This window comes from Megalobrama amblycephala, linkage group LG3, assembly GCF_018812025.1.
Source record: "Megalobrama amblycephala isolate DHTTF-2021 linkage group LG3, ASM1881202v1, whole genome shotgun sequence".
Lineage (NCBI taxonomy): Eukaryota > Metazoa > Chordata > Actinopteri > Cypriniformes > Xenocyprididae > Megalobrama > Megalobrama amblycephala.
Window position 1 is genome coordinate 9,063,396 of NC_063046.1, and position 25,776 is coordinate 9,089,171.

Below are 25,776 nucleotides of genomic sequence, written 5' to 3' on the forward strand. Positions count from 1 at the left end.
AGGCAGAATGTCTGAGCTTCTGGTTTCCATACAAGGAAAGCGAATGGAAATTTATACTCCCAAACTATATATGAATATGATTATCATCATCAATTATAGATTTCTTATTATTATCAATATATAGTGCAAATGTAGCATCCTACCTAATAAAAGGCCAAAAAAAGCAATTCCTGTAGCTGCAACCCTCCATTTTTCTTTCCTCAGTTCCGCCAGTAATTCTGAAGCTGGACGAGCCAGAAAATCGCCATCTCACCTGCATCGAGTTCACCGTGAGGGGCTTTCCCCATCCCACACTGCGCTGGTTCCACAAGGACCGCGAGATCCTGCAGAGCGAATATATCCGCACGGAGATGGCTTACTACCAAGATTACTTGGAAGGCTGCTTGACTTTTCAAAACCCAACACATTACGACAATGGATACTACACCCTAGTAGCCACTAACTCTCTTGGGTCAGTTACCAAAACTGTCCACGGCTTTTTCCTCGATCCACCATTCAGTGAGGATGACGGTAAGTCTGCACAATGTAATTTATCATTTATCATGAGGTATGAATATTTAGTCATTTTATTCTGAAACACCCTGATATGTGTACAGTACCCCTCAAAACTTTGGAAACATTACAATTTTTGATGTTTTTGAAAGTCTCTTATGCTCACCAAGGCTGAATGTATTTAATAAAAAATACATTAAAACAGTGCTATTGTGAAATATTATTACATTTATAATTTTTCATATTCTTTTCTCTGTTAATGAAAATTATCAGCATCATTACTGCAGTCTTCAGTGTCACATGATCCTTCAGAAATTATTCTAATATACTTTATCAGTGTTTTTTTAAAAAAACCTTTTTGCTGCTTAACATGTTTTGTGGAAAAAAATATACCAAATCAAACATTTGTGGTAAGATTAAAAAAGAGAGAAATTAATACTTTTATCCATCAAAGATGCATTAAATTCAACAAAATTGACAGTAAAAACATTTGTAATGTGACAAAAGATTTCTATTTAATAAATGTAATAAATACAAATAAATGCTGTTCAATTCATTGAAGTTTCTATTTATCAACCAATTCTGAAAAAAATATTACCATTTCCACAAAAATATGAACAGCACAACTGTTTTCAACACTGATAATAATCAGAAATGTGTCTCGAGTATCAAATCAGCATATTAGAATGATTTCTGAAGGATCATGTGACTCTGAAGACTGGAGTAATGATGCTGAAAATTCAGCTTTGATCACAGGAATAAATTACACTTTAAAATATATTCGAATAGAAAACTCTTCTTTAAATTTGTAATAATATTTCGCAATGCAGTATATATGAACCATTTATATGTGTTTACTTTTATTCCTCTATTTTTAATCTTTTTTTTTTTTTTTCCTTTTCCTTTAGGACTAATTGAATACAGTAAGTGCTTCTTTCTGACATTAAAACATACAGACAGACAAAACACATCGGTCACATCTCATGTCCTTTTTCTGACTTTAACAAATATTTTGTTTCAAATACACTACTATCTACGATCTTAAATACAGAATTGAAGGATTTGATAAGACAATATCATCTGTGATGTGTTATAGGTCCTCTCAAGTGCACCAAAAAAAACCACAGAACATAGCAAACAAGAATGCATTACATAGTAACTGTGTACCATGCCATACTTGAAACCTTCCTTATTGTCTTTAAAAGAGGACACCCCTAATGGCTGTTTACAAAGATAAACAGAAGAATAGCAGCACATATTCGGCACGTATACATGCTCTATGCGTTAAGAGTTCGGGATGGTGTAATTGTTTTTGAGTCCAGCGGAGGACTGCTCGTGCTTCGGGTGTATGATGCAGCAGTACGTGAGCCCTGCTGCACCTCTGCCATTACGAATCAATTAAATGGCAATTCCTCTCTGACACTTGTGAACAAGGCACACAAGTTCAGACAAAAGCCTCCCTTACAAAACAATGTGGCTTTCAGGCAGTGTCATAAATTTAGCCAAATGAAAATAGACATATCTAGTAAGGAACAGAAGGATTTAAATATATGGGGGGAGCAGGGCTAGTTGTAACAGGGGGGGAAATTGTCACAGGGCTGAATAGTTATTAAAGGTGCCCTAGAATTAAAAATTGAATTTACCTTGGCATAGTTAAATAACAAGAGTTCAGTACATGGAAATGACATACAGTGAGTCTGAAACACCATTGTTTCCTCCTTCTTATATAAATCTCATTTGTTTAAAAGACCTCCGAAGAACAGGCGAATCTCAACATAACACCGAATGTTACGTAACAGTCGGGCTCATTAATATGTACGCCCCCAATATTTGCATATGCCAGCTCATGTTCAAGGCATTATACAAGGGCAGCCAGTATTAATGTCAGGGTCTGTGCACAGCTGAATCATCATACTAGATAAGCAAGCAAGGACAATAGCGAAAAATGGCAGAAAGAGCGATAATAACTGACATGATCCATGATAACATGATATTTTTAGTGATTTTTGTAAACTGTCTTTCTAAATGTTTCATTAGCATTTTGCTAATGTACTGTTAAATGTGGTTAAAGTTACCATCGTTTCTTACTGTATTCACGGAGACAAGAGCCATCGTTATGTATAATTCATAAACACAACTTCATTCTTTATAAATCTCTCCAACAGTGTAGCATTAGCCATTAGCCACGGAGCACAGCCTCAAACTCATTCAGAATCAAATGTGAACATCCAAATAAATACAATACTCACATAATCCGATGTATGCATGCAGCATGCATGACGAACACTTTGTAAAGTTCCATTTTGAGGGTTATATTAGCTGTGTGAACTTTGTTTATGCAGTGATAGAGTCGAGAGCTCGGGAGGGGGCGGAGAGCGCAAGCAATTAAAGGGGCCGCAGCCTGAATCGGTGCATAGTTAATGATGCCCCAAAATAGGCAGTTAAAAAAATTAATTTAAAAAAATCTATGGGGTATTTTGAGCTGAAACTTCACAGACACATTCAGGGGACACCTTAGCCTTATATTACATCTTGTAAAAAAACGTTCGATGAGTAATTTGGCAAATATCACTTAAAAAAAAAAAAAAAAAAAAAGAACCAATCTTCTGCATACATGCACAATCAAACACGCAAACCTATAGACTAAACACGTAAATGAATGGCAAGAATGAATTAAAGGTATTCAGGGTTTTTTTTTCAGTAGGAAAGGTGTCATTTAAAGCGGAACTCAGTAAGATTTGCGAAGCTCCCCCTACAGGTTCCTTCAGTGAATCACACTGTCGTAAATACTCCAAACGCAGCTCTGGACTACAACGACTAACGCTCACCAGTGCAGTAGCTTTGCAAATACAGTACAAAAAATCATGATGGAGGTGGGTAATTTTCGAAATTGTCAATATATACATTGTTTTTGAATTACCGTAAAGCATTTTGTCACTCTCGCGTGAACGTGAACATGAGGCGAGATTGTGTCGGGTCGGCTTGCTACTTGCAAGTGCTGTTTTCTGGCGTAGACGTGCCAGAGGGGGTTAGTGCTCGCCTCAAACACACCACTACAAGTCAATTAACCGTCGTAAGGACTTAGAAAACTATTTATGACGATAAAAAAAGTTACTTAGTTCTGCTTTAAGCAGTCCCTAAATTAATAATTAACATTTTTTACAACGGAAGTGATTCAATCAAAAACCAACATTAGCTCGATAATAAGTTTCCTATTGTCACTGTGAAGCTGCTTTGAAACAATATGTATTTTGAAAAGTGTTATATATATGAAGATGACTTGACTTGACTTAAATTACGAGGCAACATTTCTAATTTTCTTAATATATTTTTTGTTTAATTTTTCATGTAATATTATATTACAGTATTTTGTCAGCTTTATTTCAATTAACGAAAACTAGGTTTAGTATTAGTTAACATTAACAATACTGCATAAATGAAAGCATCTGTTGGCCTTCTCAATTGTACAGCGTCATTTCTATTTCCTGTAGGTCCAACACCTGAAGATGAGGCGAAAAGACCTGAAGAAGATTCATTCGGAGTAAGATGTTATTTCTGTCTGAAGTTCTCCTTTAATTACAATTGTCCTTTTCAGCAGATGTAGCTATGTCATTGACTGCTTTATTGCTTTTTTTCCTGTAGATGTCGATTGCTGTTGGTCTGGCTGGCTTTGGATGCGTGTTCCTCATTGTGATTTTCGTCCTCATCAACAAATATAGCCGACGTAACAAATTTGGGATAAAAGGTATGAATAGGTTATTCTGCTAGATTGTCTTCATGTTGAAATGCTCCTTGAAGGCAACATTTAAGTCCATATTTTGAGTTTTGATGGATATTTTTGGCTGGATGGGGCTTTATCCGGGAATTCGTTGGATCAAAAAAAAAAAAAAAGGGTCAGGTGCTTGGATGGGAGTAACTGAAAAGTAAGAGGGCTTTGTGAACACAGATGAAAAGGAAAGTCAGTTTAGAGCAAGTCATTACATTTTGGTTAAAGATTATAAAGACAAACATTTGTCTTAAAGTAAAAAGGGTCCATTTTGATTTTATGTTGACTTTGAATATTTTATTCCCAGTGGCAAAAAGCAAAAATAGGCGGGAAAAAGAAAATAAAACTTAATTCTTTTCACCCTTTCTCGAAGCAACACAATAGATTTCCTCAGTCTTTCAGTTGTCAATCATCTCGAGAGACTGGGTAACATAATAGTTGTCGGCTTTGGTTTTGGGCTATGTTTAGAGGCTGCTTTTAAACAGTGGTCTGGCACATCATGAGTCAGATAGGGTTTGGTTTGTGCTGTGTGGGTTTGTGTGAATAGAATTTGAGTTGAATGCATCCTCCAGTCTCAGACCTTGGGGAGGCAGTTGGCGGAAATGCCTGCGAGTCTTTGTTTGGTTAGCCTAACTTCCTCTGCTAATATTATAGTTCATATCACGGTGGTGCAAGCGTTTTCAGAAATATAGTTTTACTCAAACCTACGTTTGTATTAGAGGTGGGCAGTATCACAAAAAAAAAAAAGAAGAAAAAAATGATGATGTGAGTAATTTTAGAGAATGGTAAAGATATATATAGCATTATAGTTGTTTTTGCTGGAAATTCAATGGAAAATTGTGTAAAGCTGATTTTGCATTGATGTTATTCATATTAATCATATCATTCAAGTTATGAATCTTATCTCAAAGGGATGCCTGAGGTTCAACCAAAAATACAATTTCTGTCATCATTTACTCACCCTCATGTTGTTCCAAACCTATATGCTATTTTCTAGATAAGTATAGGCCTGTTGCAATTATTGATTCATCTTCTGATCACGGTTATTCGATCTAATCGCAATTATTTGAGATAACCTCAATAAGTGTGCCTTAACCAATTTGTTGCCATCTAAATAAGATGAATTCCAATTCCAATACTCCTTTTCGAACTGGCGAACTGACACACCTGCCTCCTGCCACTCACTCGTCTCTTTCACTCCGGTTGAATAGTGCTTGCATTGCGCACAATTTTACTAATTTCCGCAGGTTTTGCAGTCACCACTGATCTATATTAGTGGCGCTCTCATAAAGCCACCTCTCAAACAGCTCGCGAGAACCAAACTGACTTCTTTTTCGTGGCTTATAGTGCTTAAACGGTCAAATACATACAAAATTATGTCAAAATTCCCGTCTTGCTGAGTATTCAGATAAAATCAAGTCAGTTTTGGAACGTAAATAGTTGAGAGAAAACGCAAGTTATGTAACAGTATATTGGATCCGTGCATTCGCTCTTAAAGTGACAGCAGCCTAATAAACCTGCTGCTGTCTGTCATGTTAATCAAAGAACAAAAGACAAACAGAAAATCACTCTTGACTGAATAACTTTTGTAGCTTTAATTGCAAGCATTAAAGGGAACCCCTGGTATTAAGACTTGTACAGCTTAATATAATGTAAATGATGTCTCTTACTGAAATATGTAGTAGAAAACCCATGAAAGATTTACATTATTTAAAAAATCCACATAGTTTTATACATATTTTGGACAATGGGAGTGCGTTCTACGTCGATGACGTCAAATGGTTGCACTCGGTGAGCTACTGACACTATTGCTATTTTTACTGCAACACAACTCGAAATATAATATATGATTTCACATAGTGCGGCTTTTGGTTGTAATTTTCAGTCGAAGGGCAACAAGAGAAGCGATGTAAGTCTTCACTGCTTTACTAGCGATAAGAGGAGAAAAGAATGGGAAGTTGTGAATAATGTGGACGAGAATAAAACTTCTCAAAGAACCGCGTATTAATACCCGTGGGGTTCCTTTTAAAACATGATCAGACTTTTTGATTTGAACCAGAGCCCAACACTAGTGAGGATGAAAACATAGAAACTGTGCAATGTCTCTGTGGCTATTCAAACTACTGTTGTATGATTGACGTGTAAAAATCGATATGTAACCTGAATGCATTACACAGTTAATCATGCTGAGAAGATGCTACTATTTTTCAGGTTGGTCTAACAATAGTATTCAGTTAATCATTACAGAAATGAAAGTAATCAAAATAACACTGGATAGTTTTCCCCATGGTATCGAAAATGATATTGAACATCGATATTTTTCAAGGTATTGTATCGAAGTTGGAAATTCCAGTATCGTGACAACACTAATATCCATCTATACCATCGCAGTTATATACCCGAGATTTGCATCTACTCCCAGCATTGCCCTCACTTCACTCTGCCTTTGAATAATGACTGTGTGTCCATGGCAATATGTCAAAGAGGAAACAGATGACAGAAAATTATTTTATGTTTTCCATTCCCATTGCAGTCCTCATATCCATCTTCGCTTTTTAAAGCCAACAAAAACACGTTGGTCTCTGAATAACCCTCTTGACCCAAGACTCCCTGCTCTTTTCTCACATGTGTGTCAAACATGAAACGCGCTCTCTTTTTTGTGACACTCCTGTGAGAGAAAGAGAATATGAGCTCCGTTCAATCCGAGAGGAACGGCTCATAATGTCTCACTCTCATTGATTGGCAAGGTTGAAGAGGTATAAAAGGATTGACACTCAAAGCGTGACGTCAATACAAGCCCTTTTCAGAATGCTGGCCTTCCCACAATACACCACTTGTACTGTTTTTCTCTTCAAATCAGCTGGAGGTCTTAGGCAGCCATTACCTCAGATTGAGCTGTATTGGATTTTTGCCTCACTCAATCATTCTGGAGCCTTTTTTGCAGTTGGAGTTTGATCACAGACTATTTTGGGGCTGGCAGTAAAATCAGATTTTGTGTGTGTGTGCGCGTGTGTTTTCCTCGCTTTCTGTGTTTGGACCTTTAGATTGCTATTAAATCATCAAATCATAAATGGATGTTGTGCTGCACAACAACCGATTGATTGCGTTTGCCTTTCAGGGCACTTCTGCAATTGGTAAAGCTTCATAATCTGGCTCACTTTGGTGCCTGGTTGTAATCAGGGGCGTAAATAGCGGGGGTCAGGACCCCCCCAACCTCCTCTCCCCATCTGAGTGCTGTCCCCCCCAAAAAATATAATTAAAAACCAGTATTGTAAATAAATGATATATACTTAAATAACTGTGTAAGTAGTAAAACAATACAAACGCAAATGGGCGTTTTAAGTTTAAACAAATTTTGAGTTACCCCTCCCTTGCCTCACAGTGGTTTGGTCCACCGCGCACGTCACCTACACACACAAGTCCGACGGCGGGAGAGAACTGTTCTTCAGACAGTAACATTAGCTGAGGACCTCCAGTAAGTAGGCTGTCAAGGCTATTTTATTCAAAAACATCAGGTGAAGTGATTATTTTCTCTTTAATACAGATGATGTTGAGTAATTAGTCATGACACACACACACAAAAAAATGATATAGTCCCTGTAACCTTCTTGAGAATATTTTATTCTCTCTAGTGTATTTACATTAGTTTGCCATACTAAATGGACTATAATTATTTTTTATGGTGATATGCGTGGAAGAAAAATCAAACTTATGCATTCGAATGGCAGTGGTTTTATGGGGAGAAGAGAGTTATTTTAGGGAACTTGTAAGTTTGTTTCTCTAACATGACCATATTCCAACATCATGGCAAATAAGCAAAGTGTTAATGCATAGCCTGCCTGTTGCTGCCATTTTAATGATCAATTTGAACAGTTAATGTGATTAGATTTTGGCCCTACTGCACTTAGCAGTGCTCAAAAAGAAGCTCAATTTTGCTCAGTTTCTCCTTTTTCTTTAAGATATTAATTGAGAACCTTGGTGTTTGTCAAACCATGGTGATACAACCACAGACTGTCACCTATAAATGATTTAAAGTCCCCCTGTAGTCAATAATTTTATCCCTTAAAACTCATCTTTGGTCAAAAAAAAAAAAACATATTTAAACATTTTTTTTTTTTTCCTTGAAAAAAATATATTTCTTCATGCCTTAAAGGGGTCATATAATGCCTCTTTTACAAGATGTAACATAAGTCTCTGGTGTCCCCAGAGTATGTATGTCAAGTTTTAGCTCAAAATACCCCACAGATCATTTTTTATAGCAGGTTAAATTTGTCACTTTTTGAGGGTGAGCAAAAACGCTCTGTTTTTGTGTGTGTCCCTTTAAATGCAAATGAGCTGCTGCTCCCAAGAAGAGGACAGAGTTTCAAGAGCTCATTAGCAGTTAGCAGCTCCGATTACCTCAGACTCACTGAAACTGTCAGAAACTGTTCAGCCTTTTATGTTCAAACCGGAGTCGAACAATGATGGAGACACTTAAGAAGATGTAGAATCCAACAGGATGTTTCTGGATGGTTAGTTGAGGAATTTATGTAGCTGATGTGGAATTAACTATCTTAAAGTCATAGATTAGCATATTCTGTCATGATAATCTATAAATCGCTCCTTTGGGAACTGTTGTAAGATGTCTACGGAGCCAGAGAATATATGCTGCGTGAAGATAGAACAGGTGTAGTTTAGTTTAATAACTACTTGCTTTTATGAAATATTGTATCTGTATTGCAATAACATGGCCTCACCCCTTTTGTTGTGTGTTCTCAGGGGCGGGGTTTATGTAAATTTTAAGATTAGTGATGTCACTAACCCGGGAAGAAGCTTGTTGTAGTCCCCACCAGCCGTTTGCTGTAGTCCTTAAACAGAGAATTCTTTAAAAGGAAAAATCTTGCTTTGCTTTGAACTTTGAGCATCATAACTTTGCAGATGTTGTTTATGCTGTAACAGCAACATCACACACTAACTAAGGTTAAAAAATTTAAATCATGATCAACCACCCCATTAAAATAGCTTGAATGTAACTCTACACCCTTGCCTCATTTAGTATATGTGGTTCTATGAATATGCAAATTAGCCCCACCTCCACTTGCTTGCACCAGCTCAGAGATCCACTCGTTGATGATCACACATTGACATGATTGGTTTCAAGGTAGTTTGTGATGACAGAAACACCAGCGATTTCAAATCACGTTTTTTGGTTCACTGCAGTTTTAAGGAGAAAATTCTCAGCAATGCTGTTGACTTATGAACTTGCACATGGTTTGTCTTAAAGTACATTAAAAACACCACATAGACATATAAACAACATTAAAAACTTGATTTTCACTACAGGGGGACTTTAAATATGAAAGGGGCATCTTGATCATATCCTATCTCATGTTTTTATGTAAATGTACATACATTTGGAAATGAAGCTTTTGGTCTTTGCTTCAACAATTTCCTTATTCTGTGGAGGGAATCTTCTGTTAATCAGGTCCTCTATCCATATGCCACAAGAAAACAGATAATTGATTTGCATTACCAAGAAGAAAGTACACAGGAAATGTTGTTTTCAAGCATTTCTTCTCACAACATTTCCGCTGGGGATATTTAAGATGTTTTATCGAATTGAGTACCATATAATGCATTCATTTCCTGTCAGGACAGGATGTTTTAAGAGAGCTTCAGGCTTGTGTCTTATCTCATGGTCATTGTTTTATCTGAATTATAATCAGACATTTTCAGCCTCAGATCTGTAATATAATTAGCCTGCTTCATCCCTCCATGATGTAGATGTGACATTACAGATACATCGGATCTCGTTCACTAAACTGCGAACTTTTTTTTATTTTATCCAGAAATATTCATCCATAAATTTGATTTTTTCTTTAAAAAATAACAAAAAACAAGAGTAAAAGAACCTTTGCTTTTACATGTCCTCTTTAGATGACTAATTTGCATGTCTGTACAGACTTTAGAAGGACCCCAGTATATCAGGAACAAGCGGATGGATAATTTTTAATGGCATACCGGATCGTGTCGAAGGATTATATGTTTGTTCGGAGCATTTGACAACAGATTGTTTTGTAAACGAGGCACAGTGTAATGGAGAGTTTGCAAAGAAACTTTTGTTGAAAGATGAAGCAGCCAACTATATTGGATCTGTATTGGATTAGAGCAACATTGCAAACTGCAACAGTTTTCTAATGCTTTGCCTGTCAATGAAGATTTTATATGGATGTTTTCAAAGCACTTATGTGCAATAGCAAGGGGGCGTTGATACTTTTTCCTATGCAATGATGTTAGCCAATTACAACAGTGGCCGCTTACTGACAAGCCTTAAGGGACACGCCCACATAAATCAATGTATATTATCATTAATGTATATTTTTGTGAATATATGGCTGATTTTGTGCAAAAAGTCCTTAGCATTATAATGGATACTCAAGGAACATATTACAGTATTAAAAAAATCCATGTCAAGAGCCTTTTAGTTTCTTTAGTTTCTAATGCTAGAGTGCATTTTTATAGAGTGTAAGGATACATGTGCAGAAAGTGCTTATATGTAGATGTTTTGGACGGGTATTATGATAATTACTAACTGTGGGTATGTGCTACTGCTTTTAGAATAATAAGGATTCATCAGGATATGATGTTGCGCTCTAGGGCTTCTGTTTTTAATAAATAATACATCCCAAATAACAAATAATAATACATTTAAAAGTTAAAATATAATTTGCTTTACTTTCCTGCAACACTGCAAACCAAGAAGCTTTGATGTTTGTTTTCACTTTATTGAGCCAAGAGGTCAGTCAGTGATGTTTTCATCCCACATTGGTTAAACATATTCTCACTATGTGAATTCGCTGGTCAGAGTTGAACAAACCTGAACATTGGCAAAAGACAAAACAAATGCACATGTTTGAATGGACGTGAATGTAGTGCGCACCTGTTGTGAATCCGGGCAAACTTTTTGAGTGAGAATATTTTCTTTGGACTAATCAAAAGTTGTATCGGTATGATGTTTTAAAACACGTCTTGTAACACATTACAATAAGGTTCCAGTAGTTAATGCCAGGTAATGCATTATATAATGCATTACTTACTTGTGCATTAATGAGCAATACATTTGTTACAGTATTTTTCATCGTGGTACTATCAATACATACAAATACAACTCATTTTTAGTACATGTCCATTAAATATTAACAGATACGACTTTTGATTTTATTAAATGTATTAGTAAATGGTAATTTATATTTAACTAAGATTAATACATGCGTTAGAAGTATTTGTCATTGTAAGTTCATGTTAACTAACTGATGTTAACTAATGTAACTGTATTGTAAAGTGTAACAAATGCTCACCAAGGCATCTTTTATTATTTGATTTGATAAAAAAAACAGTAAAAGTAGTTCAGTAATGATTTTGAAATATACTTAGTTTAAAATAACTTTTCAATTTTAATATATATTAAAATGTAATTTATTCCTGTGATCAAAGCTGAATTTTCAGCATCATTACTCCAGTCTTAATAATCAGTGTCACATAATTCTTCAGAAATCATTCTAATACGCTGATTTGATGCTCAAGAAACATTTATTATTATCAATGTTGAAAACAGCTTAAAGGTCCCGTTTCTCGTGGTTTTTTGAAGCTTTGATTGTGTTTATAGTGTGCAATATAACATGTGTTCATGTTTCGCGTGTAAAAAAACACAGTATTTTTCACATAGATTGTGCCAGCGGTTCCTGTGTTGTGATTCGACAGCAGTTTAGCGCATCTTGCCCGGAAAGGTCACGCCTCTTACCATAACGTGGAGATGCATGCGCTCAGTGTTATTGTAAACATGTCTTTAATTTTACCCTATCAATTTGAGCCGGAATCAGACCCGGTGATTGGACTGTGGGATGAAAATAACAGCGTTTCGACGACATGGCGACAAACACACTCTACAAACGCAACTCTTGTGTATTCCTGTGGTTAGTCAAAAAACTGTTTTAGTGACGTCATTAAAGAAGGAAGTAGAGGGATGTAGTCCAAACTGGCCGTTCGATGTAGGCGACTTCTGTTAAATAAAATATCTCGCTTGGCATTGAACTTTGAGCTTTAAAATTTTACAGATTTTATTTATACTCTAACAACAACATTACACACTAACTAAAGTTTGAAACATGGGATCACGAAGAACGGGACCTTTAATATTTTTGTGGAAACCATGATGCATTTTGATTCAGGTGTAACGTTTCCACTGAGGTTGAGTCATTTTTGAGCCCAAATGCAGTTTATTCCATGATTCAAAAAGTGTACAAACAAAGCAATAACTTGAAAATAAATAAACTCACATGGACATGAAGCTCACAAAAGTGGACTACAGCATCAAAAGGTGACAAAGCTAGAAAAAGACACATGGCAAAATGAGGGCTGTAAATACACAGAGTACTGATGAACAAATGAGCAACAACTGAACGCAATGAAACCATTGAACCAATGAGAACGTAACACAAATGAAAACAAAAGCACTGTCTCGTAAGCAACTCAGGTGTTTTGACAGTTTCTGACATTTTCAGTGAGTGAGAGTGTCCTGTTTTGTTGTTGCATGAGCTTGTGAAGCTCCACCCTCTTCTTGAAAGGGGGTCGGGAGCAGCAGCTCATTTGCATTTAAAGGGACACACACAAAAACGTTGTGTTTTTGCTCACCCCCAAAAAGTGGCAATTTTAATATGCTATAAAAATATCTGTGGGGTATTTTGAGGTAAAACTTCACATACACACAGTATGAGCTAAAGAAAGTGTCTCCATCCACATCCATCCATCATAAATGTACTCCACACAGCTCCGGAGGGTTAATAAAGGCCTTCTGAAGCGAAGCGATGCATTTGTGTAAAAGAAAATATCCATATTTAACAAGTTATGAAGTAAAATATATAGCTTCCACCATTCAGCTTACGAAAAAACAGAACTGAAATCGCATCAGTTAAGCTTTTTCCATAAGTTGAATAGGGAAGGCGTAGGACGTAATATAAGCTTTTTGAACTGCAAGAGTTTTACACTTTCTTCATAAGTTGAATACGGAAGGCGGTCTGGCAGAAGCTAGATATTTTACTTCATAACTTGTTAAATATGGATATTTTATTACATTGCTTCATTTCAGAAGGCCTTTATTAACCCCCCGAAGCCATGTGGAGCATGTTTAAAAAAGGCAGGACAAATGCCGTAAGAGGTGTGATGATTGTTCACCAGCTTAGTCAGTGGTACACAATGTGTTAGTTTATGATCGAATCAGGAAACAATGCACAAGCGTGGTTTCTCGAGAGAACATTGCACGTCACATCCTGATGTCACGTGTCTTTACGGGATGTGTGTGAACGCACGCACAGATTTCAGAAAATCACTGTCAGTGTGAATGAACCAAAGTCAAACGATACCGGGGCACATTATCAGTGTATTTTTCGGAATCTCTGTGTGAAAGGGGCTCATCAGACATCTGAAATGGCATGAGATATGCTTTTTGCCCAATATTGGGGAGGAAGACTGAGTTATGATGACACATGATTGTAACATCACTAACTGCATGTGACAGGGTTTATTTTAGCTTCACTGTGAAAACCCTCCCCTTTGCTTCCCCTCCACGCTCTTTGCCCTGATAGCTCACCTGCCTATTAAGATCTTATCATCGCTGTCACAAGGGCTTAAACCTTCCTCGGCTACATTACCACAGTAAGCCGAGGGCTGTTTAGCACACATCATCAAACCCAAAGATTTCACGCCTGACTGACTCACCTTGCCCCAGCGAATGAAGCAGTCAATGGAGCCACACACAGAACAACAGCTCACGTGAAGACACCCGCAAACATGTCTGAAACAACCCTGACATGCAGTTTCTTTGACAGACAGCTACGCACAAAGACACTTTGAAGCTGTCGCTGATACGGAACAATAACCATTTTCTAATGTCAAAATCACAGTAAGGAACAGCCGCCTTTTTTTGCCCATCCTCGAAAGTGAAGCAGGGTCATTCAGCACCATTTTTCAATTTTGAAAAGCACTTCACTCCATTACGATTGGGGTATAAAAGGATACTTTCCCCATTGAATTAATACACTGCTTTTTCAACCATATTCCTGCCCTACCAGCGACCAAACGCGTATCTGTAATCACATCATTTTGGTAATAAAAATGAGCTTATACCCCTCTTGAGATGGAAAACTCTCTCTTCCAAAAAATCCTTGCTCATCTCGTATTTTATCATTGTTTCAGGTTCATTTGTTGCTTAAGTGCTCCCTAGCTCATACACAGTGCCAATATGAACCCATTATGTCTGACTGTAGCAGTATTTGGTATTGTAAGTGGTGTTTGCTAAGGCATTTGAACAAACCTGAAGCCCAAAGTATTAAACTTTGGCACATTACTGATCCTGCACCGTTTGCACTACAGACATGAATGATACTTCAAATTGTGTGGCTTAGTGAAGATGTGTTATTCATTTTTTAAGTAATCAGACTTGCATCATTTTGTTTAGTGGACTATAAAACAGGTGAAAAACAAAAAATACATCGACTTACACTGAAGGAGGGATTTGAGCCATATCTAGAGAACAGCTTTTGAAATTGGATAGTAGGCAACCACATCCTATAGGCATTATGGATGTGAGCTGAGCTCTGCATAGATGCTCACATTTCCAGAAAATGATAATTTTAGGATTGTGCAAAAATCAGAATTGAACAATTGTCTTCTTTTCAGTTCAGAAGATGGAATTTGAATTGAATTGGCAACAATATACAGTAAGTTGAACTGGAATTTGAATTGGAATAACAGGAAGAAGAATTTACTAAATTGCAATTCAAAGAAATTCAACACAGGTGAATGCATTATGGGAAATGAAGTGTTCTTCCACAAATCTGTCTGTCTGTTCATGCATCCGTTCATCCATCCATCCATCCATCTACATATATATCCATCTATCAGTCTATCCAGTTGTTTGTCTGTCTATTTATCCATCTATCCATCCAACTGTTTGTCTGTCCATCCATCCATCCATCCATCCAACTGTTTGTCTGTCCATCCATCCATCCATCCATCCATCCATCCCTCCATCCATATCTATATATCAGTCCATCCATCCATCCATCCATCCATATCTATATATCAGTCCATCCGTCCATCTACATATATATCCATCTATTAGTCTATCCAGCTGTTTGTCTGTCTATTTATCCATCCATCCATCCATCCATCATCCATCTCTATATATCAGTCCATCCATCCATCCATCCATCCATCCATCCATCCATCCATCCATCCATCCACATATATATCCATCTATCAGTCTATCCAGCTGTTTGTCTGTCTATTTATCCATCTATCCATCCAACTGTTTGTCTGTCCATCCATCCATCCATCCAACTGTTTGTCTGTCCATCCATCCATCCATCCATCCATCCATCCATCCATCCATCCATCCCTCCATCCATGTCTATATATCAGTCCATCCATCCATCCATCCATCCATCCATCCATATCTATATATCAGTCCATCCATCCATCTACATATATATCCATCTACTAGTCTATCCAGCTGTTTGTCTGTCCATCCATCCATCCATCCATCCATCCATCCATCCATCCATCCATCCATCCATCCAACTGTTTGTCTGTCCATCCATCCATCATCCATCCATCCATCCATCCATCTCTATATATCAGTCCATCCATCCATCTACATATATATCCATCTATCAGTCTATCCAGCTGTTTGTCTGTCTATTTATCATCCATCCATCCATCCATACATCCATCCATATCTATATATCAGTCCATCCATCCATCTACATATATATCCATCTATCAGTCTATCCAGCTGTTTGTCTGTCTATTTATCCATCCATCCATCCATCCATCATCTATCCATCATCCATCCATCATCTCTATATATCAGTCCGTCCATCCATCCATCCATCCATCTCTATATATCAGTCCATCCATCCATCCATCATCCATCTACATATATATCCATCTATCAGTCTATCCAGCTGTTTGTCTGTCTATTTATCCATCCATCCATCCATCCATCCATCCATCCATCCATCCATATCTATATATCAGTCCATCCATCCATCCATCCATCCATATATATATCCATCTATCAGTCTATCCAGCTGTTTGTCTGTCCATCCATCCATCCATCCATCCATCCATCCATCCATCCGTCTATCCAACTGTTTGTCTGTCCATCCATCCATCATCCATCCATCCATCCATCCATCCATCCATCCATCCATCCATCCATCTCTATATATCAGTCCATCCATCCATCTACATATATATCCATCTATCAGTCTATCCAGCTGTTTGTCTGTCTATTTATCCATCCATCCATCCATCCATCCATCCATCTCTATATATCAGTCCATCCATCCATCTACATATATATCCATCTATCAGTCTATCCAGCTGTTTGTCTGTCCATCCATCCATCCATCCATCCGTCTATCCAACTGTTTGTCTGTCCATCCATCCATCATCCATCCATCCATCCATCCATCCATCTCTATATATCAGTCCATCCATCCATCTACATATATATCCATCTATCAGTCTATCCAGCTGTTTGTCTGTCTATTTATCATCCATCCATCCATCCATCCATCCATCCATCCATATCTATATATCAGTCCATCCATCCATCTACATATATATCCATCTATCAGTCTATCCAGCTGTTTGTCTGTCTATTTATCCATCCATCCATCCATCCATCCATCCATCCATCCATCCATCCATCTATCCATCATCCATCTCTATATATCATTCCGTCCATCCATCCATCCATCCATCTCTATATATCAGTCCATCCATCCATCCATCATCCATCTACATATATATCCATCTATCAGTCTATCCAGCTGTTTGTCTGTCTATTTATCATCCATCCATCCATCCATCCATATCTATATATCAGTCCATCCATCCATCTACATATATATCCATCTATCAGTCTATCCAGCTGTTTGTCTGTCTATCCATCCATCCATCCATCCATCCATATCTATATATCAGTCCATCCATCCATCCATCCATCCATCCATCCATCCATCCATCCATCCATCTACATATATATCCATCTATCAGTCTGTCCAGCTGTTTGTCTATTTATCCATCCATCCATCCATCCATCCATCCATCCATATCTATATATCAGTCCATCCATCCATCTACATATATATCCATCTATCAGTCTATCCAGCTGTTTGTCTGTCTATTTATCCATCCATCCATCCATCCATCCATCCATCCATCCATCCATATCTATATATCAGTCCATCCATCCATCCATCCATCCATATATATATCCATCTATCAGTCTATCCAGCTGTTTGTCTGTCCATCCATCCATCCATCCATCCGTCTATCCAACTGTTTGTCTGTCCATCCATCCATCATCCATCCATCCATCCATCCATCCATCCATCTCTATATATCAGTCCATCCATCCATCTACATATATATCCATCTATCAGTCTATCCAGCTGTTTGTCTGTCTATTTATCATCCATCCATCCATCCATCCATCCATCCATATCTATATATCAGTCCATCCATCCATCTACATATATATCCATCTATCAGTCTATCCAGCTGTTTGTCTGTCTATTTATCCATCCATCCATCCATCCATCCATCCATCCATCCATCCATCTATCCATCATCCATCTCTATATATCATTCCGTCCATCCATCCATCCATCTCTATATATCAGTCCATCCATCCATCCATCATCCATCTACATATATATCCATCTATCAGTCTATCCAGCTGTTTGTCTGTCTATTTATCATCCATCCATCCATCCATCCATATCTATATATCAGTCCATCCATCTACATATATATCCATCTATCAGTCTATCCAGCTGTTTGTCTGTCTATCCATCCATCCATCCATCCATATCTATATATCAGTCCATCCATCCATCTACATATATATCCATCTATCAGTCTGTCCAGCTGTTTGTCTGTCTATTTATCCATCCATCCATCTACATATATATCCATCCATCCATCCATCCATCTACATATACTGTATATCCATCCATCCATCCATCCATATCCGTCTGTCCATCCATATATATATGTCAATGGTCTGTGTTTGTAGTCACCTGTGGATAGGCTATGCTTCTCTGTGATTGAGCTGCTGTAAAAAAGAACCTCTTTTTCCAACATAAGTACTACATAGTAAAAACACTTAGCCTCTCAATGCTATTCACCAGACAGATACTGCCCATCTGAACTCTATTATAGGGAATAGGGGACATTGATAAACGCTCGTTCTCACCCTCTTAAGGCTGTATGAAATGGAGATGAAGGTGTGTGTCATGCAGAGATGAGGGGTCATTATCGGTCCCCTAAAGGCAGTGCACTAAATCAATTTCATGCCAGTGAAATGGCTCAGTCCCTCTTGCTGTAACACCATTAAACATGATAGAAGCTGACGCGGTCTGGACGTGCTTTGATAATTATTGAGGTGAGAACACGTAGATTTCACAAAAAAACAGTTTGTGTGCATTTAATTATTAACTTGGTGAAATGATATTGTTGTAGAACATCCAGTCCAAGGTCAGAATTCTCATTACAGACATGTTTAGATTATTTTGGGGTTGTGTTTCTGGATCATTCTAGGTGAGGAGAAATATTCAGCTATAACTTGGCCCAGAAGAGAAACTTTGGATTAGACTAGAGCAAATGCTTCAGAATGAGATCAGTTATTGTGCATGTCACTTTAAAGCATTCATATTATAGCTTGCTCTGCCACTGAGGCAACTTTCCCTTCATCGCAATCACCTAGCTATATTTGATACAGCAAGAGGGTATTGATTATAAGGTGCAATTCAATCAAAAGTGTGCTGCAAAATTATATGCTTTATAAATCAGAAAAGACTCTAAAATAGTCTCTGAATAAATTGTGGAGAAGTGTTGCAAAATTTCCACATTGGTCGATCAGACAAAGTGGACTTCCGATTGGTGGTTGTGTGCTCTTAAATTTTTAAAATGATTGATTAATAAGTGTTTCAGCTCAGGTATATTATAAAACATTTTAGAAATCATTCTAATGTGGTAATTTGGTGCTCAAGAAACATTTCTTAATATTACCAATGTTAAAAACAGTTGTTTTATATATATATATATATATATATATATATATATATATATATATATATATATATATATATATATATATATATATATATATATATATATATGCATTTATCCTTATTATCCACACTCTATATACTATTCTTCCAAAGACTCTCTGTCTGACCTATGCAATACATTTTTGAAAACATGGGGGCATTTTGTGCATTAACTTTAGCGGAACTGTCATCTATAATAGGCAATTTCTGTGATCGTCATGGTGTGTTGTCACGGTTGTCACAGGAGAGGGGGACGTGATAGTGAAGAGTGCTGTAGGGATGGAGAAATCATTTCTTTTCCACACCAAATCAAGTCTGTGTTTCCCCCTCAACAGTTATCTGCATCCATTGATAGGTCACTTAATTTAATAGAGGCTCCACAATGCTTATAATGTCAGTGGTGTGAACGCAACTGTCGCAGTGCAGAATCTGTGCTAGTTTACACATCTGAAGCCTTATTGTTTTAATATGTTAAATGTGAAGGATCATTTGCATTTCTTGAAGGAATCAGATTTCAGTTTGCAAACAGATGACAGAAGCAAGACCAACTGTAATTCAGAATGCAGATATTATATTAAAAAGATTCTACATTCTATCAATGTACCTGTAAAGCCATTGGGAGATTTTCGTACTTTATTCTTTACTTTTTTAAAAATCACTCAAGGTGCAGTAAGCGATTTCTGAGAAATACTGTTGAAAGTGGATTGGACTGAGCACCAAATCACACTTGGAGCAAATCAGCAGTAGGGGGCGTATACACTCATGAAGGGGGAGGTGCCTGTGCTGCATAGCATGTTCATGAATTTGGGGGCAGAGCTATCAAGATAGAGGTGTGATCCTTTTGGATAGGGGCATGTTTGTTTTGGTGATTTCAAATATCAACAGCGTTTCTCAGAAATCGCTTACTGCACCTTTAATGCAAAAAAAACAGGAGAATCTCAGGAGAATAAACACTTATGCAACACCAGTAACTGACAAGAAACAGAAGAACAAAACAGGCAGTACTTATGCTGCGTTCCAGGGGGATTATCCCAAATCAAATGTCCCACTTCAGACCTCAGTGCATTCCAGTCACAATATGTCACGTTTACATGTTGACCACCTGATGTCGCCATGAGAGCATATCGTGTTTTGTGTAAATTATGGCAAAAAATAACATAAAATTGCTTTGAAAACAGCAGACGAAAAGCAAAAACGAACAAAAGGTTACATTAAATTAATATCTAATGTTAAAGTTTGTTTTTATGTTCATATTCACTGGATCCAGTACGCGCCAACATCTCGGAAGTGACGTCAAATGATGCGTCTCGCTGAGGTCGGGGTTGATCGATGTACCCCGAGTTCACACGCCGAATGTCCAACTTTGAGTGGTGTTCTAGACAGAGGTGAAAAGAGTACCTGAAAACCATACTTCAGTAAAAGTACTGATACCTTACATTGAAAATGACTCCACTACAAGTTACAAGTAACCAACTCCAATAAAAAACACCTCAATATTGCAATAAATCAAGGTCGACACAACAACCTTTTAAACGTCTACAAACTCTCAAGTCTCAGTTGAGCTCAAGTGCACAGAAAGGCTATAAGTAAACCAATATCCGTCAAACGTTCTTGTCAATATAGCGGATAAATAAAACAATGTTAAGTAAAATTATATAGTCAAAGTCTACTGTATGTGCTGGTTTGAGGCTCATCACCAGCTGCAGTCATTTCCTTATCTAATAAATAAAACTTCTGCGATCAGCAACTACCTGCTAATGCACTCACATTCACGTAAAGTATCCTTGTTGACAAGTTTTGGGCGAGTAAAGGCAAAATGCACAAGATACAGTACCTTCAATGCCCTTAGATGGCGATATCGCTTCTTTATATCAGAAACAAACTACTGCAGAAAAATTGAGCTGCCATGAAAAATGTAATGTGTAATTGCATTACTCTTCACAAATGTAGTGGAGTAAAAAGTACATTTACTTGTTCAAAAATGTAGTCAAGTAGAGAGTAAAAGTTGCCAATATCTTTGATACTCAGTACAACTACAAAGTAGTAAAAAGATACTTAAGTACAGTAACTAATTACATTTACTCAAGTACTTTACACCTCTGGTTCTAGACGTTGTTTCCTAGAAGAGGTGGGAAAATTCAAAATCTGATCTGTTTGGAACGCAGCATTATTCACCGACTTGACTAAGGAAACATGATTGACAGCTGAACGTAATCAGTAACCAAGGAGACTAACTATAAAACAATCAAGGCCAAACTGAACTGATGCACAAGAAGCTAACTCATAAGGACGAAAAGACAACTAAACAAAATATAATCCCGACATTAGCATAGATGCATTAAATTAATTAAAAGTTACAGTAAAGACATTTTTAATATCGTTGATTTCATGAGCATCAAATCAACATATTAGAATGATTTCTGAAGGATGAAATTTCAGCTTTGATCACAAGAATAAATTACATTTTAAAATATATTCAAATAGAAAATAGTAATTTTAAAATGCAATAATAATTCATATAATTACTGTTTTTACTGTATTTTTGATTAAATAAATGCAGCCTTGGTGAGCATAAGAGACTTCTTTTAAAAACATTAAAAATAATTTCCCGACCGCAAACTTTTGAATGATAGTGTACATGTATTGCATTTAGAAATAGCTTTTGTACCTCAAGACCAAACAATGAGAGAAAAAAAAAAATGTGTAGAAACAAAAATTTCTTGTAAATTTCACAAACGAATTGAATTGAACATGGAATTTTGAAGTAGAAAAACTGAAATAGTACTTTCTTGTAAAACTCTTCAATAACCGACTTCGAAAAGTCATTTTTTTTCTAGAGTAGAGATCTAAAGAAAATTATGTCTTGATGATGACAAAAATAAGAAAAATAATGCACGGCATCTTAGGGGTTCTGCATGTCCTGCATTAATTAATGACTGTAGAATTAGTCAACACCCAAAAGGCCGAGGTTTAGATGAGTGTTCGTTTCTAAAAGACTTCTGTTCTCATGTCACAGCTTTTCTAACTTAATCTGTCTTAGTGCTGCTTTTCTGCTCCAGTGGGAACAAATGCAGCCAATTTTTACTCATTGAGCATGATAATTAGCAACAATTGTAAAAGTAATTTCACAGATTAGGCAACCTCAACAGAGCAAAGCTTGCCTATTAGCTTAAAGCCGGGTGCACGCTGTATGATTCTTGCCACGATTTTCTCTTCTGAGACTAAATTTGCAGGTCACATAGTGTGGCATGCTCACCAACGGCTGATTAATTGCCTTTGTGCTGAGTCTTGTACAATCTGAGAAGCAAGCAACGTAAAGGAAAGTAAAAAAAAAAAAAAAAATCTCACAGTGTGCACCCAGTTTAAACTTGAAAAATGCATGGTGACCCTTCTTGGAATAGGAGTTCATTGAATTTGGCCATTTGACCAACGGGTCACCGTCATGAGGACGTGTTGTGTTTATTTAATTAAAGAAAGTGAATTATACTGGAGCTCTATCAGTAAGACTCTAAATTCCAATTTTAAATGTATTGCTTTCATAGTAGATGAAAGGCTGGTTTGAGCCCTAGAAGATCAGAGCCATGAAGTATCACCATTGAGCCTTTGAGTAAAGCACTTAACCCCAGTTGCTCCAAGGGGATTGTCGATAGTAAACGTACTGTAGGTTGCTTTGGATAAAAGCATCTGCTTAATGGAAATAAATCTGTCATTTTTTGGTCACCAGGGTTAAATTGCTGTCCTGCCTGTCAGGATAATTTGTGCAATTTATGGCGCATTGTGATAATATTGCATTTGTGGGATCCTTGGCAACTCCCAAGCCAAATGTTTTTCTTTTCAGCATATTTAGGATCTGTCGAAGGCATGCAAAGAGTCACGTATCCAGTCACAGTCATTCATCCAGTTGATCTGCTAGAAGAACACTTGTAGCCTTTCACTGTACATCTCAAAAACACCGTCTGCCATGTTCTGAGTACCAGCGTCATCCCTCGGAGAACGCGTCATGTTCGCTGTGGATGAGTGGGCGAATGCAAATCAGTCTTATTTCCAGCGCTCTAGTGTTTGTTAAACAGCACAGAAATCACTGTGCTCTCAGAATCACACACCACGAAAATAGTCTATAATCGTTTTAATCCCAGATGTGGGAGGAAGTTGCTTTTTTAAAGATCACAATTTGCTTTTAAAAAATGTCAGCACACACAGTGTGTCTGAGAACGTAAAACTCTCATCTTCCTCTCATGTTGATCAAACAAAGGGAATATTCGTAGTGTCAGATTTTTTTTTTCCTTTTGCCCTTAGCCTTTGACAACGTGAATACTAACAAGAGGGAACAGTTGAAAAGGACCAGGAACGTGCAGAGAGTTCCTCAGACGCAGGGGCTCAAATGTAAAAAAGGGGGCATATGGACTTAATTTAACCAACTGTGATAGTTTCATAAAATGGTAAATCAATATGCATTACATAAATAAGAGTTGAACACTACACAGCTTTGTGGTCGATTCATGTCTGATTTTTAAGGGATGCAATTCAATTGTGAAATAAGACTAACCAGATCGCTTCAGTAATGCAAATTCTTCCATCTATTCGGACTGTAAAAAACAATACTCGTCTTTTTTCTTTTAGTTTCATCTTTGTTAAAAACCAAAAAAACAAACAAACAACAACAAAACTGGAAAGCAATGCTGGCTATAGAGCCAGTCCTAGACTTCTAGGGGCCCTAGTAAAACTTTGTCAGCGCGTTCATTAAAGGCAGGAACACACCAAGCCGACGGTCGGCCGTCGGGCAGTTTTTCTTCGTCGGCCGACTAAGTTTTCTCAGTGTGTTCCGCACCGTCGGCTGAAGTTGGTCTTCGTCTGCCTTTTTTCGGCCGATTCGAAATGTTGAATCGCCGTTGGAGCTCGTCGGTCCGTCGGGCCATCTGATCATTCTGATTGGCTGTTCAGATACTGCCGCCTGCTGTTTCAGAAAGGCATTTCATCTCACGCAGGCGCAGAACTGACGTGCTACTTGGCCGTCGGCTGTTAAGCGTCGGTTTGGTGTGGCAGGGCAACTTTGGACACAGACGCTGCCGACGTGAGCCAACCCCGCAGTCTGCTTTCGTCTCCACTAGTTCGTCGGCGTCGGCTTGGTGTGTTCTGGCCTTAAAACCCAACACACTCTCACGGCATTTCATAACGTATTTTGTGTTTTGCTGAATTGGTGGCTAATTTGGTACAATCTCATTTGTACATTTTCATATGATCCGTTTAAAACTCAGTGATGGGTAGGAAACCAAAATCAAAAATGAAACAGAAAGACAGCCATAGTCATTAAATCATTCTTGAGAGCAAGGGGGCCCCCTGGTGGTTCACTTATGGAGGACCGACACTGCTGGCTATGTAATTTTCAACCGATTTTTGAATAAGACCGGGAACTTACCATCCATTTCACATTGTCCAATGAAATTTAAGCTTGTTGTGCCATTTCATGATTGGCAATTCATAACTATTTTGCTGAAATGACCCTTCGCAAAGACCCGCCCCCCTTAGTTACTGTTGCTTTGTCCGACAAGCCGTGGCGCTGTCACGCCACACAGAGTGAAAAATACATCGCGGAGCAAAGAGGACACTAACAACACGTCGACAGACAAGACAGAGCAGGTTACTTATGATATTAAACAAAGTGTAATTTTTTTAAGAAATTCGAACAATAAAAACAGTTTTGTGGCTCTGTAAAGCTCAAGCAGCTTGTGAACAGATCATCTCTTTCTACTAGTTAATTTATAGCATCACACATGAATGAACATGAGAAAGAATGTTGTTTCAAACACGGAAAGACGTCAGTACACACCATTTTTCAAGTTCAAGTCCACCAAGGTAACTCCTGACTGCTTTGTCGGACAAAATGGCGGATTCGGCGTTATGATTGGTTAGATCGCTTGTCAATCAAACTCCCGGCGAAGGGTCAATTGGTGGCTAATATGTGTGAATATGTGTGAAGAACAGTGAATGATGTCAGTTTCTTTTGTTGTTTGATTAACATTAAATGACAGAGACAGCAGCGGGTTTATTAGGCTGCTGTCACTTTAAACTAAAAATGCACACATTGCACAGATCTAATATGCTGACAAGCATAGACATAACTGACTGTGTCTAAATGAAAACTGACCGAGACGGACATTTTGAGTGTATCTGTCCGTTTAAGCACACACCCAAAGCCCAAAGTAGCCTTCACTTGTCTTTGTTTCTCTCCGTCTCAGAGAACAGCCGCCTGTTGAACAGTGTCTCTTTCGCAGCTTAATGCGCTTTTACACGTTACAGGATTTGACTGATTTGGGTGTTACGTAGAAAGTGTGACAGCGCTCCGCTTTAACCCTTAAA

General features: G+C 37.6%; 1 protein-coding gene across 2 annotated transcripts in view; it reads left to right on the forward strand.

Moving 5' to 3' along the window:
• The window catches only part of ntrk3b (neurotrophic tyrosine kinase, receptor, type 3b), a 153,839-nt gene that overhangs the window by 80,551 nt on the left and 47,512 nt on the right, over positions 1 to 25,776 (forward strand). For both annotated transcript variants that reach the window (XM_048183729.1, XM_048183730.1), the window contains exons 8-11: positions 205 to 510; positions 1,401 to 1,415; positions 3,984 to 4,033; positions 4,135 to 4,237. In XM_048183729.1, the coding sequence (XP_048039686.1) occupies positions 205 to 510; positions 1,401 to 1,415; positions 3,984 to 4,033; positions 4,135 to 4,237 (474 nt within the window). The remainder of the gene's footprint in view (positions 1 to 204; positions 511 to 1,400; positions 1,416 to 3,983; positions 4,034 to 4,134; positions 4,238 to 25,776) is intronic.